The sequence below is a fragment of the Ursus americanus genome, chromosome 5 (assembly GCF_024610735.1).
Source record: "Ursus americanus isolate L20-20 chromosome 5, mUrsAme1.1.p, whole genome shotgun sequence".
NCBI classification, from domain to species: Eukaryota; Metazoa; Chordata; class Mammalia; order Carnivora; family Ursidae; genus Ursus; species Ursus americanus.
Window position 1 is genome coordinate 26666364 of NC_142131.1, and position 27154 is coordinate 26693517.

The 27154-nt window shown below is 38.6% G+C and overlaps 1 protein-coding gene across 4 annotated transcripts in view; it reads right to left on the minus strand.

The window, feature by feature from the left end:
- Positions 1-512: 512 nt before the first annotated feature.
- MSH3 (mutS homolog 3) overlaps positions 513-27154 on the minus strand; it is a 188583-nt gene continuing 161941 nt past the window's right edge. For 2 of the 4 annotated variants that reach the window (XM_087862031.1, XM_087862030.1), the window contains exons 21-24: positions 14489-14675; positions 10582-10711; positions 4259-4427; positions 513-1251 (exon numbers count right to left, since the gene is read on the minus strand). In XM_087862031.1, coding sequence (XP_087718157.1) covers positions 1143-1251; positions 4259-4427; positions 10582-10711; positions 14489-14675 — 595 coding nt within the window. In that variant the 3' untranslated portion in view covers positions 513-1142. Of the gene's footprint in view, positions 1252-4258; positions 4428-10581; positions 10712-12858; positions 13064-14488; positions 14676-27154 lie in introns of those variants that run through there. The other 2 variants (XM_087862032.1, XM_087862033.1) reach the window with 2 other exon arrangements.

The window sequence follows — 27154 nt, forward strand, 5'->3', positions numbered from 1 at the left end:
TTCGAAAATACAGCAACCAACCACCCTTCCGCCTGGGGAGATTACACTGACTCCTGTGTCCAGGGGTCACTCTTAGGACCACTGGAGGAAACAAACTAAAGAAGGAGTTAGAAATCTGTCCGTCAAATGTGGGGAAGACATTTAATGATCAGGAATAACAAATGGGTGCGAAATAGGATGGAGAGCCTTTTTGCAAGATCACAGATCTACAAACAAAACCACACGGTGATGAGAAGTCAGGTTGTAAGTGCTGCTAAAACCTCAGGGATGCAGATGAATACATGTCATCCTAACCACGTAGGGAGGGAGTGCGGTTAACTATCAACAAAGCTACATACTTCAATACTGGGGAGGTCATACGTTTTCTATACTGATTAACAGAAATGTCCAAAATAAATGAGCTCAGTTCTGTGTATCTGGTAGGAGCAGCAATCTTGGTTCCATAATTAAACCTAAAAAGTAGCAACTGCCAGACAGTTGAAAAACCCAAAATTCAACAAGGAAAAAAATCATTATTTTTAGCAAGTACTCATGAAATGTTTATTACCTGAATGAATGACAAATAATTTCATCAATAATCTTTAAATTATTTAAAACTGTGAGAGCATTTAACTTTTTCAAATTTCATATGATCTTATTCTTTCTGTGCTCACTTTCTAAAAGCATGATAATCTTTTTCCATTTCTCATCAAAAATTCTTATGCTCACAGTGAATAAACTGGTGGCATTATAAAATTTCTTTAGTTCAAATGAAAAGGTGTATTTCTGCTAGACATCTCACCCAGTTGCAAATTAATCTGAACTGGAAGAAATAAAAATATGAATTAAATTTTTCTATCACTCTCTAAAAGTTTATGTCAGGCTTCATTTAGGAGGTCAGATTTTATATGAATCTTATTATTCATGAAGTTTTCTAACTATGTCGCAGAAGTCTTAATATTCAAAACTGTTTATACTTTTGTAAGTCAGGATGACAGAACCTGGAACAGACCTTCTACACAAAAGGTCTGTTTCCAATGGGAATATACCATAGTTCTGATTTTATGCTCACATCACGCAAAGATAGGCTGTTACTGGAGAGTTGTTTTGTACAGATGGTATTTTTAATCTCCATGTTTTGTCCAAAAATGTCTTCGTTTTAATCAAGAAGAGAAGCCTGGAATTTCTTCCATTTCAAACTCGTCTCTCCATTTCTGTAGGTCTTTTGCATCATTTATTATCCATAACTTTGCAAAACACTTTAGCCTTTTCCTGGAGAGAAAGAAAATACCATTTATTTTACAAATGAAATTGTTGGGGTACAATACATTTCACTGAAAGCTATAAAAGGTCTATGACAGGGGCGCCTGGGTGGTGCAGTTGGTTAAGCATCTGACTCTTGGTTTCGACTTGGGTCATGATCTCAGGGTTGTAAGATCGAGTCCCATCTTGGGCTCCGTGCTAGGGGCAGAGTCTGCATGAGATTCTCTCTCCCTCTGCCCCTCCTGCTTGCATGCTCTTTCTCTCTTTCTCAAATAAATAAATCTTTAAAAAAAAAAAAAAAAAGGTCTATGACATTAGAATACCAGGCAGGGCTCTGTAGTTACAAGCTATGTCAGCGTCAGCCTTCTGGTGATGCTGTTGGAATCAAGGACTGAAGGTGCTGACTGCCACTATCTTCAAGGAGGGGAGAAGCCAGTTCGCTCTCCTTCTAACTCGGGCCAGAGGCTATATGTGCTCACAGGAGGAAAAGTAAAACTGATTGAATAAAGTAAAGCTAGCTAATTAAAGAGCAGAATGCAACATAACCTAGACATATTTTTTCTGTGGAAGACCAACCAATTAAATGTTGAGGGTCTGGAGCCAGAGTGAGTTCCACTAACTGCTTCACCACTGACTAGTTACTGGACCCTGACATCCTGGTCGATTTCCTGCCCTTGTGTGGCCTCATTTTCCCAAACTATGATATGGGGATAACGCCAGTACCGGTATCTCACAAGGTTGTCATAAGGACTGAATTAGTACATGTAAAGTGGTGAGAACAGTAACTGGCACCTGTCTGCCTGGGCTGCTGCAAATGACTGTGTAGACTTGTACAGTAAGCATTCAATAAATACTAGCTGTTATCACAAACCCCCATAAAGGTACAGGATTCCCTTTGGTTTCTTTGATCTTGCCAATGGGACTGATGTGATGAGCACTTTCAGTAAAAGGGTAAAAATAATGAATATAGTGTCCTAATAAATGATCAGATTCTACCCCATTGCAACCTCTTTTGACAATTCTCTGTCTTGTCAAGGTTATAGATTTCAAAATGCCACACGGTAGTTGGAAGAGTTAAAATATTACAACCTGTGAATGTTATTGCTCTTCTATTATATAAGCTATGTAGCAGCAGTAGTATAAACTCCCTTATTTTACTGCCGTCTCGCATATATACATATCTGTTTGTAGTAAAGTTTTATTCTAGTTTCTCTAGGGAAGAAGAAAAATAATAATAAGATAACAAAAGAGGATTTAAGTTTGTCTTTGGACTTTGTGGAGAACTAAGGGCTTCTCTTTGAACTCTCATAATAAATAATTACTTTCCTAATTTGGCATGGTGGAAATGATCCAAAAGAGAATGCCAACTGAGGAAGCTACATGTCATGCCATTTGCAGTATTCCAGCACTTTGGACTTGGTCAACCACCATTTACCACTGCTAAGTATAGAGTGGCAAGGCAGAACCACAAGAGGAAAGAAATGGAGAAGTTGGTTGCACAACCGTACTTCAGTATACAAGTTGGTAATTGTTTAATTAATATTAGGTATTGCTATTTCAATATTTAAATTTGGTAATGATTTCCAGGACTATGAATTTTTCTTGTAGTATGGTGACCAGCCAAGATTTTCTATTTGACCAACCATCTGTTCCCTCGTGGTCACATGGTTATCAACCAGGGCAGTAATGTCTTGCCCCAGGCATATCAGACTTTCTCGGTAGCACAGGAGTGGGGCAGGAGATGGACGAAGAGCTTATGTCCTTTTATCATATAATCTTGTATTTGGGGGGAAAAAGGCTGTAACTTATTATTTTCTAATATACTTTTCTAGGAATATCTTTCTTCCAAAGTATACCTCAGATAGATATTAAGATCAGTTAATATACTGACTACATGCTGGCTGTATATCAAGGGTAAAAGAATGCATTCATGTAAGCATTCTAAGTGACAGAGAGAAGGCAGTTTAAAGATTTATTTATTCATTTCAGAGAGAAAGAGTGAGCAAGATGGGGGAGGGGGGAGTGGGAGAGTGAGATGAGTCTTTAAGCAGATTCTTCACTGAGCACGGAGCCCAACAGGGGGCTCAGTCTCACAACCCTGAGATCATGACCTGAGTCGAAACCAAGAGTCGGATGCTTAACTGACTGTGCCACACTGGTGCCCCAATAAAGCTGTTCCTTTCTTTTTTTTTTTTTTTTTAAGATTTTATTTATTTATGTGACAGAGAGACAGCCAGCGAGAGAGGGAACACAAGCAGGGGGAGTGGGAGAGGAAGAAGCAGGCTCCCAGCGGAGGAGCGCGATGCGGGACTCGAACCCGGAACGCTGGGATCACGCCCTGAGCCAAAGGCAGACGCTTAACGACTGTGCCACCGAGGCGCCCCCCCCCTTTTTAAAGTAGACTCCACGCCCAGTTGGAGCCCAACATGGGGCTTGAATTCATGACCCTGATATCAAAACCTGAGCTGAGATCAAGAGTCGGACGCCCAACCAACTGATCTACCCAGGTGCCCCGCAAGTAGTTCAGAATGAAAAATTTGTCACAATCCACAAAAGAAGTGACAGGGGGATGCCGACTACAATTACATCGTTATATAATACTATTATTTTCATTCATGTCCTGACAGAATTCTTATCTTCTGAATGCAATATACGAACAAAGGAAGTACTCTTAAGGTTTTAAATGTCATGGTTTCTTTCAGTAATTAGTTGTATAACTGAATGCTTTAAGCAACTAATGTGTTGGCACACAGGAAGGAGTTAACTTAGTTCTTTAGAAAAATGACTGAAAAACCAATTTAGCAACTTAACAGATAAAGATCTGAGTAGAGAAGGCGGACTAAATTCACATGAGCTTTTCAAAGATCTGTTTTCATTTTATTTTAATTAAATGTTTCAGAATATTTGAAAAAATGCTTAAAGGTAAATCTGACATTCATTTACGTGACACTCCTCTTCCTTGGACAACTTGGAAGGTTTCATTATAAACCAAAAAAGGCAACACAATCATTCTGACCTCTTCATATTTACTAATCCTTCTAACTCTTTTGACTTGCTAGCTGCTTTCGTTAAAATTTCTCCAGGAACATCTGCTAGTTTAGCCACATTTAGTCCATAACTCCTTGCTGCAATTCCTCTGGTTATTTGATAAAGAAAAGTGACAAAATCAGGGACTTGTTCTTCACCTACAAAATAAAAAAAAAAAAAAAAAAAAAAAAAAAAGAGGAGATAAAGAAAACCATGCCTGCAAGCTCAAAGAAGATTACATAAGACATGTAAGTTCTTACAACTTCATTCAATTAAAATTTACAATCTGAAAAAGAAACACATTGTTCCTAATCACCTCTTAGTTCCATTTATCAATAGTACATATCTAGGAAAAGGGGAAATACTGTTTTGAAAATTTTCTTGCATTTAGGACCTTGTAGCTCATCTAAAAGGGTCTTTTTTGTTTGTTTGTTTGTTTGTTTTAAGATTTTGTTTTTAAGTAATCTCTACGCCCAATGAGGGGTTCAAACTTAAAACCCCGAGATCAACTCTGCAGACTGAGCCAGTCACATGCCACGCCCTACAAGAGTTTTTAACAATGACTTGGTGTAAGGTAAAGATTTGTTTTATGCTGCTTACTAAAAAAATTTCAACTGAACTGCTATTATGAGGGAATGATTCTGATACACAGTATAATACAATTTTTCCTGTAAAAACAGACCAAAAAAGTGTTATTTCAGTGAATGTGCTCACTGAACAGTCTAGTATGTAATACACTCTGTAAAGTAACACACATAAGAGATGTTTCTAAGAATGCTAAAGACAAAACAACAGCAAAAAATGCATAAGGAAATATAACATGTTGCACAGTTTAAATAAAGATATTGAGAAATTCTAGTTTATTAAATGTACTGGATTAACTAAGAGTTCGATATATTCAAGTGGATGCTGTTCAGTTCCCCCCAGCTCCCAATTAGGACTAAAGGGTTTACTGCCTCAGCTGTCAGAAGGTTGTCAGCCCACAATCCTCAGCTGTATCCCCTCTTTGGGAGTCACCTCAACTTAAGAAGAGACCTGCTTCATCTGAGGTCATGTCCTGTCTTGGGCAGCCTGCACCGTGACTGGTTGCTCTGGGAGTTGGTAGGCAGCTTCTAAGATGGCCACCAAAGACCCCTGCCTCCTGATATTCATGCCCTGAGTGTGTGCAGGACCTAGTAACTTGCTTCTAACAAATAAAATACGGCAAAAATGTTTTCTTGTCACTTCTGAGATTAGATTACAAAATACTGTGGCTTCTGTCCTGGGCACTTTCATTTTCTTGCTTATTTGCTCTGAGGGAAGCCAGCTGCCATATTGTGGGCTGCCTTATGAAGAAGCCCACATGGAAAGAAACTAATGTCTCTGGCCAACAGCCATATGAGTGAACTTGGAAGTAGACATTCTAAAGCTTGCCAGCACCCATGTAAGAGGTCTGGGTAGTAAATTCTCCCCGTGAAACCGTGAGGTGACAACTGACCTATCCAACCTTGACTGTAGCCTTGGGAGAAACCGTGAGGTAAAAGTGGTCATCTAAGCTGCCCCTGTATTCCTGACCCAGAGAAATGATAAGATGATAAGTGTTTGTTGTTTTAAGCTATGTTCGGGGGTAATCTGCTGGGCAACAATAGCTAGCTAATAAAGGGTATAAAGGCCAGGCTCCCTCACCCCAAGCTGAAGTAATTCTGAAAGACCAATCCCGTCCTAGAGCTCTCTGTAGGGTTGGCTGAAGCCTTACAACCACAAAACAGCCCCATCGTACCCAGTCCTGCCCTCAGGTGTTGATCATAGGAGCACGCCCAGTCAACACCTGGCACAAAAATCTCAGACTCTGCTTCCTGGCTATCATACAAATACATACATATCAATTAAAAACTTCCAAAGAATTGGGATACAATGAAGTACTATAACAGAAAGACAAAGCTGCATACTGTTTAATCTTTGATAAATCTAAAGCACCTCAGGATTATGCAGCTTTTATTATGAAATTCAATCTCATTACACCGCGTTGCAAAAATACCCAAAAATGAACCAGATTTTTAATAATTTCTGAGATCCAAATAAACTTACTATAAGTTTATCAAGAGCTTTTTCTCATACATTATGTCATTTGATAAATGTATGTGCTTTATTCTTTTATCAGCTCAAAACTAAAAAACATAACTGAGAAAAAGGGTAATGGAATTTTCTTTAACCTCCCCTAAGAATTCAGCAACAAATAACACCTTTCTAAGGCTGGGTGCTGGAAGTGGGAGGTGGAGAGAAAGCTGGCACTCTCAGGAATACAGCCTAAAACTCACATTACAAAGCACTAAGAATACCTTTTGCCTCCAAATAAAACTCCAGGAACATAAAGAACAGGTGAGGAGGTGGGTGGAAAGAGACTAGGAAAGAAGCAAGGAGAAAACAGCGCCTGCTAACCCAGGTAATTTTTTGTTACTCTCTGATGCTCACATGACCAAAAGTGAAGCAAACAGCAGCAGGCAATCAAAAGGGCAAACTCTTCTCATCCTCAAGATAAAAAACAGTCTTTATCACTTCAACTGGCTTAGTTCTAACTGATGTACCTACCTCCAGCCTCTCCTCTCCTTTATAATCTAGCCTCCATGCTGGTCTTTCCAAAAAAAAAAAAAAAAAAAATTCATTCATTTGTCTGTCCATTCATCATCCATCCATCCATCCTTCTATCCTTTTCTGGAAGCCCACTAATGCCACAAAACCCTCTTAGTTAAAATTTGCTTTGCTGATGGCTTTTTTTTTCTTTATATATATAACATAGAGTATGTATACATATACATAGCTATAAAATATACAGATATATTTTATAGATATATAATATAAAATATTATACTGCTCTGAATAACTTAACATACCTTAGTAAAACAGTTGCTCAATTTGTCATCATATCCTGGTCTCCATGTAGTACGAATTATGGTAGTTGTCACACCAACAAGGTAAATAATGTGACCATTCTTCTGTAATCACATTAGGGTTTGTTTGTTTTTTTAAGATTTATTTATGTATTTGAGAGAGAGAACTCATGAGCAGGGGGAGGGGCAAAGGGAGAGAGAATCTCAAGCAGACTCACCGCTGAGCGCAGAGCCCGACATGGGACTTGATCCCACCATCCAATGAGATCATGACCTGGGCCGAAACCAAGAGTCGGATGTTCAACTGACTGAGCCACCCAGGCACCCCCTCTCTTTAGGGAGTTTTTAGAGTTATGTTCTACATCAGGACTGTCCTTTGCCTCTCTCAGAGGGGAGAAGGGTAAAGAGTGTGAGCGTGTGTGATGGAAATGTGGCGGCAGACAAAGCCAGACAGGACAGAAGATGGTAAATAAAAGTTCTTGGTGAGGACTTTACTTATAACTTATAACCATTTCCTAGATGGATACTACTGAAAAATTTATATGACGCTGCTTAGAGTCAGAGAAAGTAACAATTCATGTTTCTGCTTGTTACAGGGGAACCTAGCAAAATCTGTTTGAAAGCCAAACTTCTGTAGGCAGTTATTGAAGAAATATGTGCTGATCAAATAGTCTCTGAAGTCACTGTTGGGACTGATTCATATCATTTTAGAGGTGGATGAGGTTAGGTAACTTGTCCAAGATTTTATAGACTGGAATAAAGTACACGTTTCTTACTGCTAGTCCGCTTTATCTACCTCGCCATGGGAAATAACAGAGTATCTTAAAAGCCACCCAAAAGGTCTTTGAGGCGCTTGACTGATGACCTACACAGCGGCCTCTAACTCAAGACAGCAGAGGAGTTAGGTTAAAAGTAATGGATGAAACACAGATGTAGCTGGAACAGCACTGGAAGTAAGAAGACAATGCACCAATGCTTCAAATTCTGAGTGATTATTATTTTCAACCTAAAATTCTAGCCCTAGTGAAATTATAAATCAAGTATGAAGGTATATTGGAGACATTTTCATTCCTGCAAAAATCTCAAAACTTTTACCTCCTTTAGTTGATATTATTAGTAGCCTATTCAAAATCTCCTCCAACCCTAAGAAAACCCTGATTTCATATGGAATTAACTCACTGACCATTTAACTGAGGGGGTAATGTCTTCATACCAAGCTCCAAAAGTTGATCCTGATGAAGCTAGGCTGATCAAAGTCACCCCTGTCATTGTCACTTCTAGCAAATGGTTTAAGAGTGAGCACGGGATTCAATTCTGAAAAGGAGAGGGGACAATGAGGACATGCTAGTGAGCATCTAAGAAAAGCTCCCTGGCTCCTAAGAAGAGTCACAGGGAACACTGGTCCCCTTTTTCCTTTGGACACTGTCAATTCTGGGTTTGACGCATGAAAGAACTGCAGCCACCCTGTCACTAGCCTGATGATGAAGCCAGCAGGGCAGGAAGACAAAGCCTGGAGAAGTGCAAAGAAGAGTAGCTGAAGCCCACTCTTCCTCTGAGGCTCCTGTAATGTGAGATTATTTCTATTCTTACTGTTGGAGCCCCTGTGAATTCCAGTGTCCTGTTACCTGCAATCAAATGCACAGAAGGCGGGATGAGAGAATTCCTAGGATGATGGTAAAGGCCGGTCTCAGGACAACAGCTGTGCAGCAGGCCTAGGGAGCAACCAGTTCAGATGAGCAGGACAAAGGGCTCCAGAGGAATGATTCCAGCAAGGAGAAGTGGAACCAGCAGTTGGATCACGTGGAAAAAAGTCTAGAGAGGTGTTTCACAAAGCTACTGGAGGGTACAGGGAAAGTCAGATATAGACTCAAATAAAAGAATGGAATGAAAACCAGGCAATTATTGCCTTCAAAAACACAGAAAACAAAAAGGTTGCCAAAGAAAGAAAATGCACTTGTCCTCATACCTGGCTCATGATTAAGCAACACTTACTGGCAATAACAGTGAAAACTATGAAGAGGAATGAGGCAGAAGGAACCTGGAATGAGTACACTGGAGATCAGAGCAGGAAAGGATGAAGACTCCCATCCAGCACAGTGAGAAGCCAAGCAGTAATGTGTCAAGACGCTGAGCTGAGAGATGGGCTTATAAGCATATTCATTAGAGATATGGAAGAAAGCAATGGAAGAGCTGAAAGCAGCTGCCTTGGGACCGGATGGGGAAGGGACATGGAGGGAAGGGACAGAAGCAAGGGTCTACTGCCTGCTAGCGTGAGCCTTTTAGCATCATTTAATGTTTAAAATTATGTTCATGAATATAAATTTCAATCAGTAAGATAAAATGCCAGAACGCTTTTAGCGTTCAGTTAGCAGTCAGTTAGCAGTCAGTTCACATAAACGCTTATCAGTGACCCTTCCCCTGCTGGTGAACTCTTGTTTATCCCACTGGGTTTTAGCTTCTAAGCTCCTCCTGTCACTTTGGACGCAGATTAATGGACATGAAACTGCTTCCATGAGAGAATTTATGATGTGTTTTTCAAGACTACATGGTGGTGAAAGGAAAGGATTGCCTAACATTACATTTATCTCAGGTCCAGTGCTTTGTTTCATTTGGGCCAGCTGCCTGATTTCTTTTTCAGGTCCATCTTTATTACTTTTCCAAAATAAAATTTGGACTCTGGAGTGTCTTGGGTAATGGATTTTCCATTGTAGCACACCAACTGTGTAAACCATCACTGGCCCACAGGCTGGGAGCTTAAAAAAATTACTACTGAACAGGAAAATAAAATTATACTAAAATTGACTATATTACTTACAGCACTTGAATTTATTTCTATTGGCTAATGATGTTCTTTTTTATGAAACGTCTCATTTCTGTGGCTATGGTACGGGGTGGAAAGGCTAGGAAAAATAGTGTAGATCCCACATACCAGTTCTAGCAGTAGGAAAGAACCTGAAAGCACAATCCAAGATTCTAGGTTCAGTTCAGCCCCCATCCAGGCGGCCCACATGGGAAGCCACTTGACCCAATGTTCAGTTTCCTTGTCAAGTTAAGATAAAACGTATGTCCAGTATAGGATACTGGGGACGATATTTAGGGAAATATATCAGACATTTGAAAGATGACTAATATACTTGACTGTTAGGGCATCCTTCCTGAGATGAATCTAAGAGTAAAATCTATATATCCCCCCTGACCCCATCTTCTTCTTGTAGAAAAATGAGGTAAGAAAGACCAGAGAAGCACTCAGAGATGGCAAAGAGAAATGTAAATTCCACTTGACCCTAAGCTTAGAGAAAATGAATTTGGACAAATGTCATTTATAATCAACATTCACAGCTTTTATTTTTAATAAGCAATAAGTTCACGTATTCATGAATTTTGAGTTATCAAACATGAAAACCAACAACATTCTAGTTGTACTTACTGCATGTGTATTTCATACCTGGATCCTCTTTGCTTTCATCCTCATTCACCAAGAATCCCATGTGATAATTTCCCACCTGTTGTAAGTAACTTTTTTCTAATTCACAAACTGGTGGATAATGGGTGACAAACAGGGTTAAGGATTTCACCTAAAGCAGTAAGACATGACAAACATTATTATATTTTTATTTTATTTATTTTAAAGGATTTATTTATTTATTTGTCAGAGAGAGAGAGAGCACAAGCCGGGGAAGGAGCTGGCAGAGGGAGAAGCAGGCTCCCCCCTGAGCAAGGAGCCGGATCCAGAACTCAATTCCAGGACCCTGGGGTCATGACCTGAGCTGAAGGGAGATGCTTAACCAACTGAGCCACTCACGCGTCCCCGTTATTTTATTTTTAAATTTTCTTTAAACTTTTCTCCAACTTTTGTTTTGAGAAAGTTCAAACCTTCATAAACATTGTAAGAAAAGTACAATGAACATTTGTATATTCTTTACCTAGACAACTGTTACAATTTTGCCATAACACACACATGTTCTTTTTTTCCTGAACCATTTGAAAACTGCAGACATGACACTTCATCCCTAAATACCTAAAATTCTATCTCTTAAGAACAAAAACATTCTCCTACTAACCAGAATAAAATTAGTACACTCAAGAAATTTAACAGTGATATATTACTATTACCTAACATTAGTCCACAAATGTCCTTAACTGTCCCAGTAATATACTCTTTATAAATATTTTCTATATTAAAAAAAAAAAAATCAAGGATCATGCACTTAGTCATGTCTCTTTAGTCTCCCTCAATCTAGAAGAGTTCCCAGCCTTTCTTTTATGTCTTTTAAGACACTAATGTTTTTGAAATATCCAGGAGTTGTTTTGTATAACATCCCTCCATTCGGATTTGGCTGATTATTTTCTCCTAATAAGATTAAACCTTATTGCCAGAAATATTACATATTTATGTAGGTACCATACTCTTTGCAGTACATCATATCAGGAGGCCGATGTCAATTTGGCCCCATTACTGGGAATGCTAAATTTGCTTATTTGGTTTAAGTGAGTGCCCAGATTTCTCTACTATAATGACACCTATGTCCTTTGTAATTAATAACTTGTGCAGTAATACTTGGAGATTGTGTGAATATTCTTTTTTCCAATGATCTTTCATCTTGAAGTTTTGTCATCTATGGATCATCACTGCCTGATGATGTGGTGACCAGTAAATGCTGATTTAAAAAAATTCCCTCCATATTTATTAGTTGGCATTCTGTAAAGAAGAGCTTTCTTTTCTCCCCACCCTAACCCCGCTATTTTAAATTTTATTTTTGTTTTGTTAGTATTAATATGCATTTATGGATTCTTTTATTTTAAAGCATAAGTTATTATGTATTCTAGAAATCCCTAATTTCTTAAATCTTAAAAGAAGCAGATGCCAAATCTTGGCCTAAAAATTAGCAGAAGAGGAGCCTGGGTGGCTCAGTCAGTTAAGCAACCTACTCTTGATTTCAGCTCAGGTCATGATCTCAGGGTCCTGGGATCAAGCCCTGCACTGAGCTCCATGCTCAGCGGGGAGTCTGCTTGAGGAGTCTCTCCCTGGCCCCCTCCTCACTGCTCGCACATTCCCTCTTTCTCAAATAAATAACTTTAAAAAAAAGATAAAAATCAGCAGAAGAGAGTAATTAAATCAGAGAACTTCAGTTTTGATTCATCTGCCATTCACCTCATTAAAAGTCAGAACATGTGCCTTCTCTCCTATAACAATTACAAGAAACCTATTAAGGCAAGATTTCTCTGATGAGCTGCTCTTAGAATCTGCCCTGAAGTATCTTTGGACCAGCTGTCTCCATGATGCCCCTTCCCTGAGCCGACAGGCATTTCCTGCCAGCAGACCTAAGGGTTTGGGTTACAATACTGCTCTCCTCAAGGCTATTTTCAGCTTGCAGCCACAACACAGAGCCTCCCCATTCTTCTGTCTGCTCTCTCTACCCCATCCCAGCAATCAAAGACACCATAAAAGTACAGATTTTCATCCATAAAAAGGGTAGAGATTCTTTGCTCCTGAAGAATCAATCCTCTTCAATGACTTACCTTGAACATACATTTTATTTAAAAATAATACTTTCTTCATTAACATTTAAAACATCAAAAAACTGCTATAGAACCAATGAAAACAGAAGCGACAAATTTAATTCTGTCATAATTTGTTCCTGAGGGTTCTTAGAGGAATCTTTAAAATATTGCCAAACTGCTTTTGGTAGCCAGCCTCCAACATGGCCCCCAAGTTCTTTACCTCCCAATGTTTGTGCTCTTGAGTAGTCTCTTCCCACAACGAATCAAGGCTGGCCCTTGGGCACAACAGAATATGATGGCAGTGACAGCGTATGGCTTGTAAAGCTACGTCAGAAAATGCAATTTCTCATAAATGCATAAAATACTTCGGCCTCTTGGAATGGTTCCTCTGGGGAATGCCAGAAGCCACTCAGATTCAAACAGCCCTATGGAGAGGTGCACAGGGAAAGGAAGTGAGAGTCCTGGCCAACTGCCAGCACTAATTAGCCAGTAGCAGGTGAGCCACATTGGAAGAGGGTCCTCCAGCCTCAGTCAGGCCTTCAGATGATGCCAGCTCTGGCTGATAACTCTACTGCAACCTCAGGAGAGAGCCTGAGCCAAAACCACCCAGCTAAGGTGCTCCCAAATTCCTTACCTCCGGACACCATGAGAGATCTAACAGATGATTACTGTTGTTTTAAGCCATTTAGTCTTGGGGTAATTTGTTATACAGTCATAGTAACTGATAAGCAGCTACAGAGTAGGAACAACGAAATCAAGCTCAGAGGTGGCAAACTCAGTCTGTCATAATTCATTCCTGAAGGCTCTTAAATCAATGTTTAAAATGTGTTTTGGAGGCAGTAACAGGACTTTACTGAACCTGAGATATGCAGTTTCTATAATAATTAAAGAGACGTTCCCGAGCTCTATCTTCTTGCAAATAATTTTTTAAAGAAAAATTAGAAATATTTATTTTAAAGTAGAAAACATGCCATCATTAACTATGTAATCTAACTAAATGTTCAAACAAAAAACTGAGGCCCATAGAAGTTTAAAGAAAAGGGGAGTTATTTTTGCATCGTATGCTGTGCAAAGAAATAAGACTAAAAAATTTGCTTTTATTGGCTATGTAAGGAAGAGAAGAAGAAATGAAAATGGAGGAAAGACACAAAGGAAAGAGTTTTAAAAGTGGAGAACAAAATACAGAAAGAAAAACCAAAGAACAGACAAGGTTTGGGGCAGGTGCCAAGAAGGAGAGACAGAAGAGGAGAGACCAGAATGTACAAAGAGAGAGAGTGTTAAAGGGGAGGGTTTGATGGAGATGACAGGGATGGAGCATTTAACACAAACAAAACTTCGCACCAAGATGCTCAGAACTGCACTCTGGAAAAACCAGATATGCACTGAAAGAGTACACAGAAAGACACAGTCATGAGATCAAAGGCCTTCTATTGAGGTCCTGTAGGATATTGCTGAAAAAAGGATTTCATAGGTAAAAATGGCTCTATCTCCTTTTTGTTCTTTCCTTCTGGACTGGGTTGCAGGGTGGGGGTGTCCCTGCACTTGACTTAGAGTTTGCCAAGGATAATAACAAACTGTTTTGGGGGGGAAACAGTTTCCAGAGAGGCCTTTATCCTACTGACCAGGTTTATTTTGCTTCAGCAAAAGCAAAGACGACACATCAGGGAATTACAGACAGGATTTAGGGCCAATCCATCAAAGTTCAATGTATAGTGTTTTAATAGTCAATTGCAGGTATAGGGTCACTTATAATAAGTAAAGATAATTTTGACTATCTAGAAGCTGAGGCCAGAAAAACAATTTATGTATTATGCACCATTCACATACATAAAGGTGTGCAAGATACTCACATCTCTAATAAAATGCTCGAGTGTAGCATAAGCAATGGCGATTCCATCATGAGTACTCGTCCCTCTTCCCAATTCATCCAAGATAACCAAGGACTGGGATGTTGCTTGTCTTATTATTTCTGCTGTGTCAGTCAGCTCTTCCATAAAGGTACTCTGTCCTTTATATATATTATCTGCAGCACCCATCCTACAAATTAGATGAAGACACCTTGATTTTTCCTCTAAACCTTATTATTCGGAAGCCAAGCATTACTGTAAGAACAATAAAGGATCCCTAAGGGTCTATATACTTTGAGCCAATAATAGCTGAAATCATATTAAACAAAAGAAAACGTGTTGGATATAAAAGAGTGCCTAATGTCAAACTGCACCCTGTAGAAATATTGTGGATAGTCTGAGGTGTTGGACAGAGCTCCCCAAAAGCAGGGAAACCTGTGACCCCCACCTTCTGAGCAATCATTCTAAACCAAAGTTTTGGTATTCACGAGGGAAAATAATGCTTCTCCCTGTTGCTGTGTTAAAAAATCCATGAGTACAAGAAATTTATATAAAGGGTTTTTTTCTAGTATTGCCTTAAGAAGATTCCACAATGCTTTACAAATTACAGGACCATGTTGAAATAATTTATTTATATAGGTTAAAAATTTTTACTAGGATCATAGATGTTTAGTAATCTCAGACACCTAAAACAGGTTCCTAGAGTGGACTTCATGGAACACAGTTCTTAGAGATGTCAAGAAATGAGTACAAAAAGATGTAAAGGGTTTCCTTTCTGTAAGACTTCCCTGATCCTTTAATATGCTACTACACATTGTGCATTTTCTAGAGAAGGGTCTACTATACACTATTTCTCTAAGTCATTTAACTGTGGACCCTAAAACTCCCAGAGCACCTTGTGGCAATAATGGTCTCTACAGAACACATTTGGGAAAATGTCCATTTAGTCCAAAAGGATTCTGGGGGGGGGGGAGGAGTGTGTTGGGGGAGAATCATTAAGCAATACTCAGTTAATAGCAAAACTCAGAATTCAGGTTTTCGACCCGCTAACCAGCTTTGTGAGTTCTGGTTAACTACTTTCTCAACAAAATACCTTCATCAATGTAGTTTTGCTCTAATAGTTCACATGTGGCCTACAGCAGCATAATGTAACTTTTCTTTCTGGAGAAAGTCATGGTGAAATCCAGCCTTAACCATCTCCAGGCTAGAGCCTTGTACTGGGCGGGGAAGATGGAGTACAACGTTTTTCCCACAGATTGGAAGACCCTTAGGAGAACTACTTCAGGAATCAGTGCCATTTAGAAATGGTATGTAACTCCATCTAGGATAACTCTACCATAGATGGGGTTAGTAAGGTTTCATAGAAAGTGCTTTAATTTTATACATTTTAAAATAATTAACTATAAAACATAATTTCTGAAATGTTGCTAACTTATGAGCATTCTGGAGACTTCCTTAAAGTTCAAATATTGTTATTTATATCAACTTTCTATGTTTATTACTATTTTTCCCCACCACAAAGGTTGAACTTTCCTATCTCTGAAACCACTCTGAATTCTTTAGAATCATAATGTTTGACCCCCATTTAACATGGTTGCTTTTACTCCTGACAGGTTGCAAGCTGACAAAAAGAATGAATCTTTAGCTGATAACGAAGTGCTCTCATAAGGCAAACGGTGAGGGGAAGGGTCTTTGATTCTCAAGAATTAGAATAATAAGCAAGCACTAAATAAGATTTAACACAAACTATTAAGTATTACACTTATGTGTTTTCTGGAAACAGTAGGGGTCTGGCTAGAAATTTCATGAACTGTAGGATGCTCTTGGGAAGATATTTTTAGGCAGATACACACATACACATATAAAACATTTAGGATATGACAAGGGAGAGATTTCTTTTTTTTTTTTTAAAGATTTTATTTATTTATTCGACAGAGACAGAGACAGCCAGCAAGAGAGGGAACACAAGCAGGGGGAGTGGGAGAGGAAGAAGCAGGCTCCCAGTGGAGGAGCCTGATGTGGGGCTCGATCCCACAACGCCGGGATCACGCCCTGAGCCGAAGGCAGACGCTTAACCGCTGTGCCACCCAGGCGCCCCAAGGGAGAGATTTCTAATCAGTAAGGGAGGAAAGAATGAATGATCAAACCACAAAAACATGCCAGCTAGTTGGTTATTTCAAAAACAAAACAAAATAGAGGTGCCCCTGCTCAAATTACATTCCAAAATAAATTCATGTGGCTTTAAAAGTTTAATGTAATAAAAGAAACCATAAACATACCAAGAGGTATAAACCAGATTTAATGTCTGCATAGGTAGATGGGAGCTTTATAAACCTAGTACCAATACATATGTACAGCAAAAAACACAAAAGAAAAAGTTAAAGGCAAACCACAAACTGACACCAATATTTGCAACATGTATAAAAAAGGGTTAATATTCCTAAAACAAATACTCTCATAAAGCAAAACAAAATGGTGAACATTCCAACAGACACAGGCAAAGGACAGGAAGAGTCAATTCACGCACACAAAAACTCATGAAAATATTCACATATTATGCAAGTTCAAACAGGAATAAAATGCTACCTTATATATAACAATTAGCAAAGAGATGAAAAAGAATGATGATATCTACCACTGTTGAGAGTGTAGGCAAAAGAGTATTCTTATGTGAGATTGAGAGTTGTTACAATCTCTCAAAACGCAATTTAGTGATGTCTGTCAGAACTCTTTCACAGCCCATAAATTTCACTCAAGGAATTAACACTACGGAAATTATCGCAGAGGTATGAAAAATGCATGTACAAATATATTCCTTAATGTTATCCAGTGAAAAACTGGAAAAATCTAACGCCTAAAGAAAAAAAAAGGGGTGGGGCGCCTGGGTGGCTCAGTCGTTGTGTCTGCCTTCGGCTCAGGTCATGATCCCAGGGTCCTGGGACCCAGCCCTGCATCGAGCTCCCTGCTCAGCAAGAAGCCTGCTTCTCCCTCTCTCACTCCCCCTGCTTGTGTTCCCTCTCTCGCTGTATCTCTCTCTGTCAAATAAATAAAATCTTTGAAAAAAAGAGAGCAATAATACTATGATGGAAAACTCTGCAACCAGTAGAACTGGCAAGTTTGAATTTATGACATTGGAAAATGGTCGCAACATATCTTATGTGAAAACACCAGGTCACCAGAAAGTGTCTAGATTTAGTGGAGGGATGTGCTAGGGCAAGAGGCCAGCCCAACTGCTGAGGAAGCACGTGCCAGTGCTAAGAACACCTGAAGTAGTGTTCCGTTTACACACATGAACAGCATCCAAAATTAAAGAAAAATCTGAGGAGAATTGAAGAAAACCGACAGGATGAAAGAGGAGAACTGAGAACAACCAACAAAACAACTACCGCAGAGGAAATGAATAAAAATATAATTCACTAAACAGAATTAAAACAAACAAAACCTCTATTTGGTATCCTCAGAGAGATTAAGAACACTGCAGCCTTAAAATAAAACAGTCTACCAAAAAAAGGAACAGCTGGAGAACAAAAAATCTTGTAAATTAAAAATATGATCACTGAAAAAATTCACTGTATAGGCGGGATTAAAATTAGATACTGTGGAGGACCAAGATTTAAATCTGAAAGTTAAATTCAAAGAAATCTCTGAGCACAGTAAACAGATCAAGCAATGAAAACACACACAAATAACTGTAACATAGCCAGTTCCCGAGGGTTTAAAGTCCACCCAATAGGAAGTACAGAAGGTAGACACAACAAAAGTAGTAATATCATAGAAGAAATTACTACTACACTGAAATAAGACATGCATCTTTAAATGGAAAGTTTCCACAAAATGCCAAGTAAGATTAATAAGATTAATAAGATGAATAAGAAAAGACTTACAACTATTCACTACATCTCTATCTTTGGGGTAAATACCCAGTAGTGCACTTGCTGGGTCATACGGTAGCTCTATTTTTAATTTTTTAAGGAACCTCCACTGTTTTCCAAAGTGGGTGTACCAGCTTGCATTCCCACCAACAGTGTAAGAGGGATCCCCTTTCTCCGCATCCTCACCAGCATAGATGTGATCCATATATACAAGGGAATATTACTCAGCCATCAGAAAGAATGATTACCCAACATTTGCATCAACACGGATGGGACTGGAGGATATTATGCTAAGTGAAATAAGTCAAGCAGAGAAAGACAATTATCATATGGTTTCACTCATTTGTGGAACATAAGGAATAGCAGGGAGATCATTAGCAGACAGAAGGGAAAAATGAAGCAGGGGAAAACGGAGGGTGAGATGAACCATGAGAGACTATGGACTCTGGGAAACAAACTGAGGGCTTCAGAGGGGAGGGGAGTGGGGGGGATGGGCTACCCCAGTGATGGGTATTAAGGAGGGCAAGTATTGCATGGTGCACTGGGTGTTATACGCAAACAATGAATCACGGAACACTACATCAAAAGCTAACGATGTACTGTATGGTGACTAACATATCATTAAAAAAAAATAGCAGGTACATATTAGACCCTCAGTAAGTACTAGCTGAATATATACTTAGTCCAAGTATTCTGAAAAAACGAAACTTTTATAGCCTAGATTAGTTTGAAGACCCACACTGAATACTTGTTATTAAATATATATGTATATCCATATAATATAGCTATGTTAAAACATTTCTGGATAGAAAATAAAATATTGGAGGTAGAAATTAAAAAAAGACTTTCAACTAGAAACATACCAGTAAAATTTTAGAAATGACAGAAATTTTTTAAAAAATCCTGAACACTTCAGAGAGAGAAAAAAACATTCCTAACAAAAGGATGAAAATAAGATGCCATGAAACTTCATATCTAGAATGAACACCAAACTAGAAGATAAGGGAGCAACTCCTTTACATTTAGAATCTGGGAGTGTATATTCATTTAAACTTTCAAAACAGGTATGAAGACAAAATAAAGCTTATCTTAGACTTTCAAGAACTCAGAAACTTTGCCACTGTGAGTCCTCACGAATAAACTGCTCAAAGAGAGATAGAGACCAAAAAGGGAAAATAGCATTCGAGAGGAAAACATAAGACAGAGAACAACAGAAGTGAAAAAAGCTAAAAAGTGAGAATTTTAGACTGGGATGCTTAGGAGGGGCCCCTCTGACAGTCTAACACCTTAAGGGTTACATACTTTTTTTTTTTTTTTAAAGATTTTATTTATTTATTTGACAGAGATGGAGACAGGCAGGGAAAGAGGGAACACAAGCAGGGGGAGTGGGAGAGGAAGAAGCAGGCTCATAGCGGAGGAGCCTGATGTGGGGCTCGATCCCTCAACGCCGGGATCACGCCCTGAGCCGAAGGCAGACGCTTAACCGCCGTGCCACTCAGGCGCCCCAAGGGTTACATACTTTTTAAGCTCTCAAGTGAATGTGGATGTAACATATACACAAATCCTAATAACACAAATGCTGATTATTGGGTCTTTTGTAAACTAGCCTATGAAAAAGAATGAGATAATTATAGCAGGACAGATGCTGATAGCTTTTGGAAAGGTACAAGTAAGAACAGTTTCAAAAATGGGAAGGCTCATGGAGTGATAAATGATTTCTTTGTATTTGTAGCCAGAAGTTCAACAGATACTGTCTCAAGTAAACAAATCTAAAATTAGGGTGAGGAATATTTTAGAGACATTGTAAGGTTAACTACCAGCAGAACACAGGTGGGACCCCTCGGAGCGACTGCTTCGAGTGCACGGGTCTAGGGTTCAGTGCCAGAGGTGCGAGGAGGTCGGGGGGAGCCTTTTAGTTTTCAACCTGTACTGTTTGAGTTCCCTTCTACTGTGACAGGCCTTGCTTCTGTAATGATAGTTTTTAAAAAAAATGTTATGTCATTTTTATTAAAAATTACCTGTGCAGAAAAAAATATAGAAGGTTATCAACACGTTAGAGTTATTGTCTCAGGGTGGGAGAATTACTGGTCATTTAGTGACCCCTTCTCTTCCTCCAAGCACCTAGCAAAACACCTGGTACAAGGATGGAGAATGATAAAAGAATATTAAATCAAGTTTTCTTTCCCAACACCAGTGGATTAAGACATGTAGGAAATATTGGCCTAACATGGCTGCTAACAAGATTCTATGTTTTTTAAGTGTTCATTTCATTACTATCATTGAGGGGCCTTTAGGAGTCAGTTCAAAATAAAATACAGAGTCAATAATTACAGATATATGTATACATACAAGCCGGTAATTTAAATTTACATTTAAAGAAGCAAATCACATTTTATACGATAGAGATGTTCAGAAAGGCAGAATTTTAGTCACTAGAGACAGGTGAATTCTTATTTTAGGCCTTAGGCCTTGAACTTGAACTTTCTATATATCTATCTCTTGGCATTAAAAAATTAGCTGTCACATTGAAAAAGGAAGTTCTGGCCTAGAAGATGGAGTGAAAACTTTTAAAAAGTCATGCAATTTATAAATTATGTTATGTAGCTAAATATGGTAGAAGTAGTAACTTGAGGGAAGAGACCAGTGCTCTAGTCCTGGCTTGGCCACTAAGTACTGTGTCATCTTAGCCAAGTTAGGTAACTTTCCTGTGTGGTCCTAGCTTCCTTATCTGTGAAATGGGGAGGCTGGAATAGTAAATCTCTATGGGCCCATCCTCTTCTCAAGTCTCACAATTTTCACGAATGTGTTCTTTTATGCTCATACTGGCACAGCAGAAAGTCCATTAGATTAAGTTTCAAATTCTGAATATCAACTTCGACTTATTTAACTTGGGCATATCCTTCAATTGAAACTTAACTTTTCAATTAGTTATTCTTCATAGCGGCTGAAGCTCAAATGTGATAATGCGTGTGAGAAAGAGTGAGCATTTTACTGTGTTCTGGGCACTCACCTGAGTGTATTACCCGCATTATTTCACTGATTTCTAACACCACATGAGATAGACCTTTATCCTCATTTACAGACGAGGAAACAGGTTTAGTGACCAAAAGTCATGGAGTCAGGAATCAAATCCAGGTCCGTCCAATGCCAGAATGTACACTCTGATCTCCTTGCTGTACACGTTGTAAAAGGCTGGAAGTATGTGTGGTAGACACACAATAAAGTGACCCCAGTGAACTCTGCATTCTGGTGTTTACCCCCTTGCATGATTCCACCTCCCCTGAGTGTGGGTGGGGCCCGTGACTTGCTTTCAATTAACAGAATACAGCAAAAGTGATGGATTTTACTCCCTAGATTATATGATGTTATATGAGACTGTGTCTTGCTACGAGACTGACACTGGAGACTTTCTCCCTAGCTGGCTTTGAAGAAGCATGCTGCCATACTGTGAGAGGACCATGTGAAAAGGATGTGTGAGTGGTCTCTAGCAACTGAGAGCAGTCCCTAGCCTACAGCCAGCAAGAAACTAGGGAGCTCAGTCCTGTCACCTCAAGGTGAAGGATTCTGCCAACAACCTGAATGAGCTTGCAGGTGGATCCCCCCCAGTTTAGCCTCCAGATGAGAACTCTGCACAGGACCCACCTAAATTATGCCTGAACTCCCAAACCACAGAAACTCTGAAATAATACGGTGTTTCTTTTACCTGTTGAATGTGTGACAATTTGCTACACAACACAGAAAACCAATTAGTACCTTTACTCTGTAAGTATGAAAAATGAGAATTTGGTGTTCTCTTTGGATTCTTCTTACTCTCTTAACCTACAATATCCAGTCCTTAGTACTCTTCTTTCAATCCCACTGACATTTCACTAATTTATAATCTTTGATCTGAGTTATTCTGATAACGTAACTTTTCTATCTTTACTTTCTCTAACACCTATTCTATTTTCCACCTTACCAGCAGACTCCTATTTTAAAATCAACTGAGTCATATTGAAATAAGTATAATAAGTCAGTCACAGAAGAACAAATACTGCCTGACACCACTTATGTGAGGTCTGTAAAATAAACAAACTCAGGGCGCCTGGGTGGCTCAGTCGGTTAAGCGGCTGCCTTCGGCTCATGTCATGATCCAGGAGCCCCAGGATCGAGCCCCACACTGGGCTCCCCAAAAAATCTTTTAAAAAATTAAAATAAAATAATATAAAACTCATAGAAACATAGAAGTAGAATGGGGATTGCCAAGGGCTGGGGTGGGGGTGGGGAAAAAATGGGAGTTGCTAATCAACAGGCATATAGTTTCCATTACACAACTTGACTACGTGATAGAGATCTGCTGCACAACACTGTTCCTGTAGTCAACAAACATGTGTTGTACACTTAAAAACTTGTTAAAAAGGTAGATTTCATGTTATCTGTTCTTACAAAGCATTTTTTTAAGATCTATCATAAAAGAAAAATAAGAAGGTGTCCTAAACTGGACAATAGCTTTTTCTGCAATGTCAGTTAACAGTCGATGTTGCATTAATGAATTTAAAAGTTTATATGTACTTTTTTCTTATCTTACTACTAATTACTGAGTTTAATCACGAACAACTGCTGCATATACATACAGACTGAATCCTATCCAAGAGGAGGCAGGACACAATGGCTGAGTGTACGAGTCCCAGTGCGCCATGCTTCAGTTTCCCCATCTGTAAACAGTGACGATAATAGTGCCTGCTTTTCCACTTCTTATGATGGTCATGAGAAATAAACATGTTAATATTTATAATTTTTTAAAAACAAAACAAACTTACAATGGTTTCCTAATGTCTGGAAAATGAAACCCTAAATTCCTAGCATGGTTTACAAGGCCTTCTGAGTCTCTGTCCTTAAACCTCTCTCCAATCTCTTCTCCTTCTACCCAACCCAAATGAGTCAAGAGTAAACAACAACGTCAATGTCCAAACTTAAAGTTAACAAAGGACTGACTGATCATTTGTGGCAAAAGTTGCAAGGAGTGAAAGGATTTAAACTTATATTCTCCTTTGTGCTTCCATATAAATTAGGGTTATCCCTGTACACTGTTGCTGAATTTATTCTAAAATTATAATGATAAATCTAAGGAACATGAGAGAAAGTTAAGTTTTTAATGGATATAAAAATTAATGTTAAATATTTTCATATAAAGCTTATTACAATAATATGGTACCTGGTAATTAAAAACTAGCACACAATTGTGGATATTGCTGCTATGAACACTGGGGTGCAGATGAATGGATAAAGATGTGGTTCATATATACAGTGGAATATTACTCAGCCATCAGAAAGGATGAATACCCACCATTTGTATCAACATGGATGGAACTGGAGGGGATTACGCTAAGTGAAATAAGTCAAGCAGAGAAAGACAATTATCATATGGTTTCACTCATATGTGGAATATAAGGAATAGCATGGAGGGCATTAGGCGAAGGAAGGGAAAAACGAAGGGGGGGAAGTTGGAGGAGGGGACCAAACCATGAGAGACTATGGACTCTGGGAAACAAACGGAGGGTTTCAGAGGCGAGGGGGGTGGGGAGATGGGTTAGCCTGGTGATGGGTATTAAGGAGGGCACATATTGCAATGAGCACTGGGTATTATATGCAAACATAAAAAACTAATGAAGTACTGTATGGTGACTAACATTACATAAAAAAAAAAAAAAACTAGCACACAACCTCAACATAATTCACCTGTATTTTCCACTCAGTTTAAAGACACTGCATTTAAAAGAGTAATTCCAATTCTTATGATAACCTATTTCATGTAAAAATGCTTTTCCTATGCTAAATTTTTAGTGGTAAAGTCAAATTCATGCTGATGAAGTGTAATTTTTAAAAATGCTATTTAGTTTCTGCTTATCCAAACTACCCCTGCTAATGTCTTCAAGGCCTTCCTGAGAAGACTAAGAAATCACCCATTCTCCATCCTGACCTTCTTGGATTTTGTCACTGATGATGACCAATTGTTCTTTAATGATCTTAGCATCAAAGCCCAGAGAGCCTCTCAGTCACCTCAGACTCCACACTGAGCATGGAAGCCCAACGTGGGCTCAGTCCCGTGCCCGTGAGATCATGACCTGAGCCAAAATTGGGAGTTGGACGCTTAACTGACTGAGCCACCCAGAAGCCCCCCTCAGTCACCTTTTATCCAAAGCCCTTGCTGCTCTCACTGAATCTGTCCTGTAGGATCTGTTTGCTCACATGAGCTGTAGACACCAAAAGATGATTGCTTCAAACAGATTTACTTTCCCTTCCCCTAGTTTTGTTTTTTTTTCTTCTTTCTATGTCCACATTCCCTACAGAGAACTGGGTCACTTCTTTCTCCAATGGTTCCTTCCACTTTGATAGAAGGTTAGAGCCTGCATGATAGCAAAGAATTTTCCATTAGCAAACCAAGAGAAAGAGTCAAAAAAGTCTTATTGCTGGCCAAGTTGGTAGTAATCATTTTATACTCTCATTTTACAGATGAGGGAAGACACTTCAAACATCAAGTCACTTTCCCAAGGTGACATGGTGAATTCTTGGCAGAGAAGAAAAAAAATACACAGGCCTTCAGATTCCCCGCTTGCAGCTGAATTACCCCAATGTGCCTCATGGTATTACTGGGTTTCTGCCCTTAAGGACAGCAGACCAGATTTCAGGGGATCTTAGATGTACTTTTATTATGCAATGGACCTAACTCTACCCTTAGGCCAATGATTTCTGTATTTCTTTTTAGCTGTTAAATCCCTTGCTCAAATGAAATTTCACAGAGAAACACTACAGATTAGATAAAAGGAATGCTGATTTGGTCACAACATAGCACTGTTAGGCCCCATTTCCTCATTCAGAGGGGGCTCTGGGGGACTCTAAACACCCTGCACAACAGCTTGAAAGCCATTGCCTTAGCAGGCAACACATTTTCTATTACAATTCTATTTTTCCACAGCACATGATGAGAGAGGAACAGTGCTGCCCAGCAGACATTAAAGAAACGCCAGCTTGTTAAACCGTCACTGAGGCTACGAGGGAAGCGTGTGCTTTTAACTGTGGCAAATGTTTACTGATAAAAATATTTTCTGCTAACTCCCTTTAAGAAATATAGTTTATTTTTCCAATAAATTTCAGCACTATAATGATTCCGATGGACACAGAATTTTATAACTAAACACATTTTCCTTTTCACCTTGGTTACTAATAACTAACACTTTATAATAACAAACAGCAACTCTCACTTTCTTATTTCTCCATCCTTACTATCTTATGTTTCTCTCCTTATTTTCTCTTTATTCCAGGGTCTTTAGATACCATTCTACTCTCTTTTTTTTTATTATCCTGTTATATTGTACATATCCCGAGAAAGCACCAAAAGTAAGTTTTTGAAGCAAGACATTATAAATTAAGAAAAATTTTTATAACTTTTTATTACTTCAACAAGCATTTTACAAGACACAATACTGGACAATGATTCTGAATTTTTTCAAATGTTGAAATATGTTAAGAGATTTAAGGAATCGTAGAGCACATGTAATTATTATTCTGTCTGTATTTATATTCAAAAGTAGTAAAAAATGGAAAATGCATTCTTTAGGTTTCATCTTAGAGTTAGTTTGCTCTGAGTAGGCAGGTTACAGTTATGTGATTAAGAAAAAAAAAATCACTCTGATATTTTTAGGAGTGGCGGTTGACTAATCTTTCTAATCCCCTACTCCCTCCTTGCCTATAACCCTTATATAGGTCAACAAAGCTTAATAAAGCATTAATGGAGAAAAGAAATTAATAGTTTTAAAAATCAGTTTCTAAAATAAAGAACACTTACATGAAAATTTGAACAAGAGTTTGTTTTTATGAGATCTTGATATTTGGAGAGAACGTTCTAGATGTTTTTCAATTGTAGCTAATGGGGTGGGTCTCTGTCCCCTCAAATCACAATTTCTGGGTCTTACACAAGGAAAATGCTAGCATGAGGGGGAAGTACTGCAATTAACAAAGAAAAATGATTTTTCATATTGAATGATCAATACTGGAGCTCAAATATCAAAATTACTGAATAGAGGCAATAATTATTGTATTGCATTAGGATTTTTGGACATACTTGAGCGCTTCAAAAATTGTGGTAAAAATATATATAAATAAAATTTACCATTTAACATTTTCAGGTATACGATTCAGTGGCATTAAGAAGCACATTCAAATGTGTAGCCATCACCGCGATCCATTACCAGATCTTTTCATCATCCCAAAAAAGAAATTCTGTACTCATTAAAAAACAAACTCCCTAGTGTCTCCTTCCCGCCAGTCCATGGTAACCTCTATTCTACTTTCCATCCCTATGAATTTGCCTATTCTAGCCTCCTCAGGTAAGCGGAATACCTTACTTGTCCTCTAAGTGCTCTGTGTAGGAGGAGGACTTCTATGTTAGGTTATTTTGCCTTCTTTTTGAAATTGAAGATGTTCTTACTTACTTCACTGCGTTAAAAAGTTAACAGAATTCTACACAGAATACATGTCTAAGCTTCTTATTTTTTGAATAATATGTAAATGTACACAAGGAAAATAATCTCCTAAGTAACAAAGAACTCTAACTTTTCAGGAGGGTGGTATAAGAAAGAAAAATTTAAAAATTACAGTCCAAGAAAAGAAAAAGCCACAAAAGGATACCAATTACTACAAGATGTGTAGATATTGGACAGTACTTAAAAGGCATTTTTTAAAAAATTGCGTTGCATTTAATTAAACATAAACATTAACCCAGAAATGGAATGAAGTCACCAATGATTTACCACTACAT